The sequence below is a fragment of the Balaenoptera ricei genome, chromosome 14, assembly GCF_028023285.1.
Source record: "Balaenoptera ricei isolate mBalRic1 chromosome 14, mBalRic1.hap2, whole genome shotgun sequence".
Classification (NCBI taxonomy): domain Eukaryota; kingdom Metazoa; phylum Chordata; class Mammalia; order Artiodactyla; family Balaenopteridae; genus Balaenoptera; species Balaenoptera ricei.
The window spans coordinates 567,588-576,872 of record NC_082652.1 but is presented as its reverse complement, the minus strand read 5'-3'; the positions used below and the strand labels follow the sequence as shown (position 1 = coordinate 576,872).

General features: G+C 57.6%; 2 protein-coding genes across 8 annotated transcripts in view; one reads left to right on the top strand and one right to left on the bottom strand.

Annotated features, from left to right (window-relative positions):
- Window positions 1-2,594: 2,594 nt before the first annotated feature.
- Window positions 2,595-5,836, top strand: P2RX2 (purinergic receptor P2X 2). Of its 7 annotated transcripts, none has more exons than XM_059893900.1 (12): window positions 2,595-2,770; window positions 3,034-3,169; window positions 3,275-3,346; window positions 3,457-3,532; window positions 3,614-3,710; window positions 3,884-3,964; window positions 4,091-4,229; window positions 4,607-4,737; window positions 4,974-5,064; window positions 5,187-5,252; window positions 5,462-5,539; window positions 5,795-5,836. In XM_059893900.1, the coding sequence occupies exons 1-12, from the start codon at window positions 2,595-2,597 to the stop codon at window positions 5,834-5,836; spliced, it is 1,185 nt and encodes a 394-aa protein (XP_059749883.1). The 7 variants fall into 7 exon arrangements, with proteins under 7 accessions (XP_059749883.1, XP_059749880.1, XP_059749878.1 ...); XM_059893897.1 differs by having other exon boundaries at window positions 5,732-5,836; XM_059893895.1 differs by having other exon boundaries at window positions 5,462-5,836.
- Window positions 5,837-7,674: 1,838 nt separating this feature from the next.
- Window positions 7,675-9,285, bottom strand: part of POLE (DNA polymerase epsilon, catalytic subunit) — a 55,155-nt gene continuing 53,544 nt past the window's right edge. The window contains exon 49 of the mRNA XM_059894101.1: window positions 7,675-9,200. Within this exon, the coding sequence (XP_059750084.1) occupies window positions 9,087-9,200 (114 nt within the window). The 3' untranslated portion in view covers window positions 7,675-9,086. The remainder of the gene's footprint in view (window positions 9,201-9,285) is intronic.

The window sequence follows — 9,285 nt, the reverse complement described above, 5'->3', positions numbered from 1 at the left end:
GGCTGCTCCTTAAATCCATATGGAATTGCAAGGGGCACTGAATAACCAAAACAATATTGAAAAAGAACAAAAAGTTGGAGGACTCACATTTTCCAATTTCAAATTTTTCTATAAAGCTATAGTTATCAAAACAAACAGTGTGGTGCTGGCATAAGGATAATACAGATAGGACAATGGAATAGAATAGAAAACCCAGAAATAAACTCTGTGTCTATGGCCAATTGATTTTCAACACAGGTGCCAGACCCTCAGTGGGTAAAGGATAGTTTCTTTAACAAATGGTGCAGGGACAACTGGACATCCACGTGCAAAAGAATGAAGTTGGAGCCCTACCTCACACCATATGCAAAGATTAGCTCAAAATGGATCAACAATCTAAATATAACAGCTAAAATCATAAAACTCTTAGAAGAAAACAGGGGTAAATTTTCATGACCTTGGATTTGGCAATGGATTTTAGAAATGACACCAGAAGCAGAAACAACAAAAGAAAACATAGATAAATTGGACTTCATCAAAATAAAAGACTTTTGTGCATCAAAGGTCATTATCAATAAAGTGAAAAGACAACCTACAATGGGACAAAATATTTGAAAATCATATATCTGATAAGGGTCTACTATCCAGAATACATAAAGAATTCTTACAACTGAACAACAAAATTTTTTAACCCAATTAAAAAATGGACAAGGTGGGACTTCCCTGGTGATCCAGGGGTTAAGAATCTGCCTTCCAATGTGGGGGACATGGGTTCAATCCCTGGTCTGGGAACTAAGATCCCATATGCCGCGGGGCAACTAAGCCTGCACGCTCTAGGGCCCACATGCCACAACTAGAGAGCCTGTGCACTGCAACTACTGAGCCTGCGCTCTAACTAGAGAGGCGCCTGCATGCCACAACTAGAGAGAAGCCCACGTGCTGCAACGAAGGGACCGGGTGCCGCAACGAAAGATCCTGCAACTAAGACCCGATGCAGCCAAATAAACAAATACTTTTTTTTTTAAATGGGCAAGGAACTTGAATAGTCATTAATCCAAATAAATTATATAATTTCACCCACTAGGATGGTCATAAGTGAGTGGAAAATAAGTGTTGAAAAGGATGTATAGAAACTGGAATCCCTGTATATTGCTAACTGGAATGTAAAATGGCTCAGCTGCTTGGGAGACACTTTGATGGTTCTTCAAAAAGTTAAACACAAAATTACCATATGACCCAGAAATTCCACTCCTAGGCATATACACCAAAGAATTGAAAATAGTTGTTCAAATACTTGCACCCGGATGTTCATAGCAGCACTAGTTACAATAGCCAAAATATAAAATATAAAAGGTCAAATGTCTATCAGTGGACGAACAGATAAATTGTGGAATATCCATACAGTACAATATCGTTCTGCCATAAAAGGGAGTGGAGTACTGACACATGCTACAACCCAGATGGACCTTGAAGACATTATGCTAAGTGAAAGAAGTCAGACACAAAAAGGCAAATAGTCTACGATTCCATTATTTTAAATATCCAAAATAGATAAATCCATAGAGAGAAGGTAGATGATTGGTGGTTGCCAGTATGTGCAAGAGCAGGGGGACAGGAAGTTCTTGATGGGCATGAGGTTTTATCTGGTAATGATTAGAATGTTTTGGAAGTAGATGATGGTGGTTGCACAATATTGTGAATGTACTAAACTTCAATGAATTGTTCATTAAAACGACTAATTAAATGCTATGTGAATTTCACCTCAAAAATGTGTAAAACATTTATCATTTTGTGAAATAGTACGATGTCTGGGATTTGGTCCAAAATAATGAGGTGGGGGTAGAGATACAAAAAGTAAAAACAAAAACATGTTTCCTCCGAGCTGTATAGGAAACAAAACAAAACAGAGACGGAAATGGGTAGAAGCCTAGAGTGCGGAAATCCAGGTGAGAAACGTGGCGGGGCGCTTGGGGTGGGGGGATGGGGAAGGGGCTAGAACCCAACAGCCCTGACGTGTATCTGTAGACAAAAGCAAGAGGACTGTTAGGGCAAAGAAAGTGATCCAGATTTTTGTCTGAACCCTGGAGGCAGGGGTGCCTTTGCCGAGCTGCGGGGAACCGCGGACCCGAATCAAGGATTGCTCTTGGGAAATCATCTCCTTGTGCACCTTAAACTTACACAACTTCACGCGTCGGTTGTATCCCAACAAAATTGGGTAAATATACATATATATTTTTCAAAGGGATTGCTCTTCGGGTTTAGTGCGCGCTGCGCATCAGACACCGGCGGAGGCGCGGAGGAGGCGGGCAGTGCTCTGCCGCGTCTTCCCCCCGCGTCTAGTGTCCTCCCGAGGGACGCGAGGGCCTGCACCGTCTTCACGCCCTCCCTGAGCGGGCTGGGGGCGACGGCTGCCGCGACCCCGACTCTGCCCGCTCGGGGCCCCACCTGGCGACACCTGCCAGGTGCGCTGCGTGTCTCCGCCCGGCGCTCCCGCGGCTCGGGGACCGACCTGGGGCGGGGCGAGGCGGGACAGGGCGGGGCGCGCGAGGCCACGCCCCGGAGGCGGCCACGCCGGCGCCCCCCAGCCCGCTTCCCAGACCCAGCAGCTCGGGGCCATGGCGGCCGCCGAGCCCAAGCCCCCCGCGGGGACGGCCGCGGCCCGACGCCTGGCCCGGGGCTGCTGGTCCGCGTTCTGGGACTACGAGACGCCCAAGGTGATCGTGGTGAAGAACCGGCGCCTGGGCATCGTGTACCGCGCGGTGCAGCTGCTCATTCTGCTCTACTTCGTGTGGTGGGTGCGCACGGGGGAGACCCGGCGGCAGGGGGTGCCCAGCGGGGTCCGGAGGGGAGGGGAGGGGCCGCTCTGGGCATGGGGCGAGGAGAGCGCCGGCGGCCGCCGGGCTGGCCCCTCGGGCGCCGCATAGCCTACCCGGCCGGCCCCCGAGAGGCGGTGACGCAGCCTCGATCCCGCCGGAGTCGAGCTGACTCGGCAGGGTAGGGGTCCCGGGCCTGCCCCGGCGTCGCCTCCAGAGCCGGCCCTGCCCGTCCGCACAGGTACGTGTTCATCGTGCAGAAGAGCTACCAGGACAGCGAGACGGGCCCCGAGAGCTCCGTCATCACCAAGGTCAAGGGCATCACCTCGTCCGAGCACAAAGTGTGGGACGTGGAGGAGTACGTGAAACCCCCCGAGGTGTGCCACTCGGGCCCCGCCCCCAACCCGAGCACCCCGAGGGTGGGACCGAGCGGCGGCCGAGCTGCCCGGCGCCGGCCGACCGTCCCTTCTTTCTGAGCCCAGGGGGGCAGCGTGTTCAGCATCATCACCAGGATCGAGGTCACCCCCTTCCAGACCCTCGGAACCTGCGCCGAGGTGAGGCCGGGTAGAGAGCAGAGCGGGGGCGGGAGGGAGGGGCCCTGCCTGGTCCGCTGCGCCTGGGGGCAAAGGGTGTCGGGCCCCTGACCAAGCAGCCTCCTCCCTAGAGTATGAGGGTCAACAACGCCACCTGCGACTCGGATGAAGACTGCGTGGCTGGGCAGCTGGACATGCTGGGAAACGGTCAGTGTGTGCCAACTGGGGGCGGGGGCGGGCCGCGCCCCTGAGCGCGCATCTGCCACCTGAGCGCGCGTCTGCCCACAGGCCTGCGGACCGGGCGCTGCGTGCCTTATTACCACGGGTCCTCCAAGACCTGCGAGGTGTCCGGCTGGTGCCCGGTGGAAGACGGGGCCTCAGTCAGGTGTGCACGCCCGCTGTCCCCACCCACCTGGGGCCAAGCTCCTTTGCTCCTTTCTCCTCACTGACCGGAGTCGGGGTGTGTGGGGGGAGAAGGGAGGGAGGGACAGCGCAGCGGGGGAGGCTGGGGGACGGGGGGAAGGGGAGACTAAACACACCCAGCCTGTGCCTCCTCAGCCAGTTTCTCGGTAAGATGGCCCCGAATTTCACCATCCTCATCAAGAACAGCATCCACTACCCCAAATTCCAGTTCTCCAAGTAAGAGCCATTAGCGTGTGGTGACAAGGGATGGGCTGGAGTGGGAGTTGCCTCTTGGAATGTGTTGTTTGGGGGTGCATGGCTTCTGCTCCCTCCCCATCTGATGCCGCTGGGCCTTGTCTTTAGGGGCAACATCGAGAGCCGGAAGGATGGCTACCTGAAACACTGCACGTTCCATGAGGTCTCTGACCTCTACTGCCCCATCTTCAAGCTGGGCTACATAGTGGAGCAGGCAGGGGAAAACTTCACGCAGCTGGCACACGCGGTGAGGGCACCAGGGAGAGCGGCTGGGACAGCTGTCCGTCCAGGTGCTGGCTCCCACCTGCACACAAAGGGTCTCGTTACAGCCGAGTCCGTCTGCAGTTTGGCCAGCCCTGGCCCTGCTCGGGCAGAGGAAGAGAAACACGATCGGCTGGCCCATCTGGGTGTGCATGGCTCCTGCTAAATTATTGACTCCTGGCATCCCCTCGTGCCTCGGAAGCAGGGCAGTCAACTAGCCCCCTTCCCCAGCTCTCTGCCCTGAGCTGCCCTGGGTGCCTCACAATATGCACCCCGCACGTAGCCTCAGCAGGACCCTGGGGCTGTTGAAGGTCCTCTCTGTGAGCCCACCCTGACCCTGTGTCTGTGCCCACTTTTGGACAGGGCGGTGTAATTGGGGTCATTATCAACTGGGACTGTGACCTGGACCTGTCGGCATCCAAGTGCAACCCCAAATACTCCTTCCGGAGGCTCGACCCCAAGCATGTCCCAGCCTCATCTGGCTACAACTTCAGGTACCTTGGCCTTGGGATGCTGGGTCCTCATCTGCCCTAGCCGTGGAGGTCCAGGAGTCAACAGGGCAGGTGCCCAAAGGTTCAGGGGCGCCAGTTGTCGGCGGAGTCTTGGAGCTGCCCCATTTGGGCAACAGGTGCACCCACCGTCATGCTCCTCAGGGTCAGGTGGCCAGGGCTCCTGCACCCGGGTCATTCCATCCCAGGTTCTGACGTGCTTCCGGGTCATTCTGCCCTAGGTTCGCCAAGTATTACAAAATAAACGGTAGCACCACCCGCACACTCATCAAAGCCTACGGGATCCGAATTGACGTCATCGTGCACGGACAGGTAAACCAGCCCACCTTGCCTACCTGGGATTTGGGCTGGCCCAGCCTCAATCTCTCCTACTACACCCCACGCCTCCCTTGAGCCCCACTCCCGACCATCTCAGGCAGCCTCTTTGCCTCCAGGCAGGGAAGTTCAGCCTGATTCCCACCATCATTAACCTGGCCACAGCGCTGACCTCCATCGGGGTGGTAAGGGATGCGCGCTAGGGTCGGGGGTGGGGGTGGGGGGTGGTGGGACGGGGGGCGGGTGCCAGGCTCTTACGTGTTGGTCTTGCTGGCCTCGGGGTGGGGGGACGGGGGGCGGGTGCCAGGCTCTTACGCGTTGGTCTTGCTGGCCTCGGGGTGGGGGGACGGGGGGCGGGTGCCAGGCTCTTACGCGTTGGTCTTGCTGGCCTCAGGGCTCCTTCCTGTGCGACTGGATCTTGCTAACGTTCATGAACAAAAACAAGGTCTACAGCCATAAGAAATTTGACAAGGTGTGTACTCCCGGGCCCTCCTCAGGCAGCTGGCCCGTGACCCTGGCCCTTGTTTTGGGCCAGGCCCCTCCCCCACCCTATCCCTGCTCCGCAGACCCAGGCCAGGCCGGCCGACCGCAGGGTGAGGGGCAGAGCCAGGCCTGGGCTGTCCCCCCCGCATGGCCTTGCCCCACCTCTGCCCTGTCTGAGCAGATGGTGGGTGCTCCCAGACGGGGAGCAGGGCCAGGGCTTGGCGCCTCCGAGCCTTCCCCGCAGGACTGCACTCTCACGGACGCCCGAGGTTTGGCCCAGCTCTGAGCCCGCTCCCACCTTCTGTCGTGCTGCACTCAAGACCTGGGCCTGTTGGGGGCCCCTGAAGTCTGTGGCCCCAGGAGCGCCCCCAGCTCCCCAGGGCAGCATGGCTGGGACCTCGGACCTGGGCCCTGCCCACACACCTCAACACTGCGTCTCAGCAAAACCAGCAGCCAAAGGGCCCCCGTGCAACCAGGCAGTGGGATGACATGAAGGGGACGGCACCTGCTCCCGGCCTGCCCACCTCGTCCCCCAACTGCCCAGGGGCCTGTAGGGGGCAAGTCCCCACCTCCACCTTCTCCCTAGCTGTTCTCCTCCCAGGCTCTTTGCTCCTCCCCACCCACCCACCCCTACCCAGACCCTTCGCTCACCTCATAGCCAGGAAATCACACATCCAAGTCCAATAAACCTGTGACCAGAACCTTCTGGCTTCGTCTTTGGGGAAAAGCACTTTCAGGCTCTAAGACAAACACGCAATGGCAGGTCTTTGCGCACGGGATCTCTCTTGTGGTGTGCTTGGCCCTCCGTATCGCCCCTCTAGCCAGCCTGGGTGCAGAGTGTGTGGACGCGTCTGCTGCCCCCACGTCCAGCCAGGCTACAGTCATGTCTGACCTGGGGGCCAGTGGAGGTGGGGGACACACAGGCTGAGAGCGCACGAGGACCCCTAGACTCATCCCAGCATGTCCTTCAGGTAGTGCATTTACCAGCTTCCTGCAGGGCTCATCCCGGGCCCCAAACCTCAAAATATAGGAAAAGGCTCATCCCAGACCCCAAACCTCTCAAAGAGGAAGAAAGCCAGGAGGGAGGCGATGAGAGTTGTACCCAAGGAAAACGAGAGCTTAGGCTGACACCAAAATGCCCACCCAGGCCCTGAGGCTCTATTTCAAATGGGGATTGGGGTGGAGGAAGGAATTCGGTGCTGGAGAACAGGGGTGGACAGGGCAGGACGAGGTCGGAGGAGTGTGGGAAGCCGGCGCTAGCTGGATCAGGCCTACGGGTAATCTGGTTCCGGCCTTGGATGCTACAGTGGTCATTCCACTTAGCAGCTCTGCCTGGCCAGGCCCTGCTCTGAGGACACCAGGACCTGGTTGGATGGTTTCCCCAGCAACGGCTATGATGGTGCACAGACCTGAGGAGGCATAGTCCCTCCCACAGATCCTTTCACCTGTGACCCCATCACTCCCAAAGTCAGAGCTGGCCTCCCCACCTGCCAACGAGGCCAGCACCACTCACTGGAGCCACAAACCCTTGAGAAGCCCCCACCCAGCACTCCTGCAGATTCTCCTATGCTCGTCAGCTCCCTGGGTCACTCAAATGCCTGTGATATCCTGAGTGTCTGGCTCATAGACATCCAGCTCTAGTTTTAGAGAAACCAGCTTTTCCAGTTGGAGCTGGGCTGCAGCTCAAGAACCAGGGCCAGGGGCTCAGGTTTCCCATCTCCAAGCATAAGAGTGACCCTGGGACCTCCACCGCCCCAGATGCCCCCAGCCAACTAAGCCGGCCCCGCTGCAGGGAACACAGTGTTGGGGGGTGAGGCACGCAGCCCCACCTCCTCGCTCCTCCGTGCTCCCCTGGGACTTCTCCGGCTCTGCTTCCAGGAAGCACAGTTAGCCCTCCTCCTCCCCAGCTCGGCCCTAATTTGATTTGATCTCCATCTGGGGGCTGAGAGGCTCCATCCCCTTCCAAGCCGAGTCAGGTTTCTTGCAGTCGCTGGGCCTGGATGCGCCTGGTGGGCAGTACCCAGGGGCCAACAAACCCAGACAGACAGACGTCAATTAGTCTTCTTTCCTTCCTTCCAGAGACCCAGGCGCAGCGCACAAACATACACACAGTGAAAATTGTAGGAAATGTCAAAGTGTAAAATTAAAACGAAAATCCAAAGTGTAAATTGAGGTAACCAGGACAAATTTAAACCAGGCTCCAGAGCCAACAGTGGGGCCCCCCACTGCCCACCCGTTTGGGGTTTCTGAGTCTATGATTCACTTTTAACATGTTTGTGTCCTCACCAATTTGGCTGGTTTTCTTTTGCTTCCAGTTGCATTTAGTTAGAAATGAGGTGCACGGAGTTGGTCTTATGTTCTGGGGCTGCTGGCAGAACGGAGGGAGAACTCATGCTCAGCAAAGGGTTCCCCAGCCTGGCCCATTCTCCTCTTTCAGCCCCACCCGGGAGAAGAAAACAGCACGGCCCACATCTCTGTGCAGCAACAGGGCCCTGAACAAGCTGGTGGTGAGTGTCGCATTTTAAAGGGGGCACAGCCCAAGGACCCTCTCTGCCTTGGGGTCACAGGTCTTGTACTGATCCCTGAGGCTGAGAAGCAAGAACAGAACTGACTCAATCCCGATAAAATTGCTGTTGCCCTTTTCTCCATCCTCTCCCAACCACTCCTCAGACCTGAAGGAAAGAACCTAGTCTTGCATGTGAAGAAATATTTTTCTAGAATCCAGGTGCTAACATATGATGTCAAAGTCCGCGATAATGGTGTGCCTCCTCCCTCCCCGGGGCCCCCAGGCCTCCTGCTGCAGTGGCCCCCCTCACAGCACAGGCAGATTCAGAGAGAGAGGTGCCAGGCCCCGCTGCGGCTGAGCCCCAGCCTGAGACCCTCCCCTTCCTCAGCCTTCCCGCCCCCAGCCCAGCCTCGCTGCTGCCGATGAGGTGACTACGCCATGATACGGACACTCCGGCAAAGCCTGCTCTGACCGGGAATCTCCACAGACGGAGGGGCCCAAGCCCCAGAACTCTGTGTGTGAGAGACGCCCAGGTCGCCACGGGTTCAGCCCGGGTCCCCTGGATGCGGCCCGCCTGCCGCTGGCATGGACCGTAGGACAGCACCTCTCCCGGAGGCAAGGGACTGGAGAGCTGGGGCTGCAGACCCCCACTCAGGCACCCCTCGCCCTGCCTCTGGCTTCCAGCCACCCTCAGGGGCTCGGCTCCAACAGAAGGCCTCGGGGCAGCAGGGGGGGGGGGGGCAGGAAGGGCTGGGGCAGCAGGGAGGGCCGTGCAGCGGGGGGTGCTCGTCCAGCGAGAGAGCAGCCCTGGGACCCCTCGCTGGAGATGCTTCTTGGGCCTAGAGAGGGCTGCCCTGACCGAGGCTGGGGGCCCCAGGGAACCTGGAGGTGGAGCCACTTCTTGCTCCGGCTGGTTCACGCTTCTGGGCCGCATGACCTGCTCCCTGAAAGCTCCCTGAGGATCGTCTTCCTGGGTGCCCGTCTCGGATGTGGGTAGTCATAGCAGAGAATGGGGGCGCTGCCCAGCTTGCTAATGGCCCAGCTGGGGGTTCTGCTGCAGCAGCCACTCCAGGGTCTCCATGAGGTACGACATGCCATAGTGCTGGGCAATGTTCCGGAAGATTCTGATCTGCTCCATGAAGACCTACAGGAATGACCAGTCACAGTGAGAACTAGTCCCAGAGGAGGCACAGGGACGCAAGGCCGAGACCCAGAAAGGGCCAATGGCC

Bases quoted from the DNA above. Each gene is read 5' to 3' on its own strand.
- P2RX2 (XM_059893895.1), top strand. From the start codon at position 2,595: ATGGCGGCCGCCGAGCCCAAGCCCCCCGCGGGGACGGCCGCGGCCCGA. The intron at 2,771-3,033 runs GTGGGTGCGCAC...CCGTCCGCACAG, and splicing joins ATTCTGCTCTACTTCGTGTG to GTACGTGTTCATCGTGCAGA. The intron at 3,533-3,613 runs GTCAGTGTGTGC...GTCTGCCCACAG, and splicing joins GCTGGACATGCTGGGAAACG to GCCTGCGGACCGGGCGCTGC.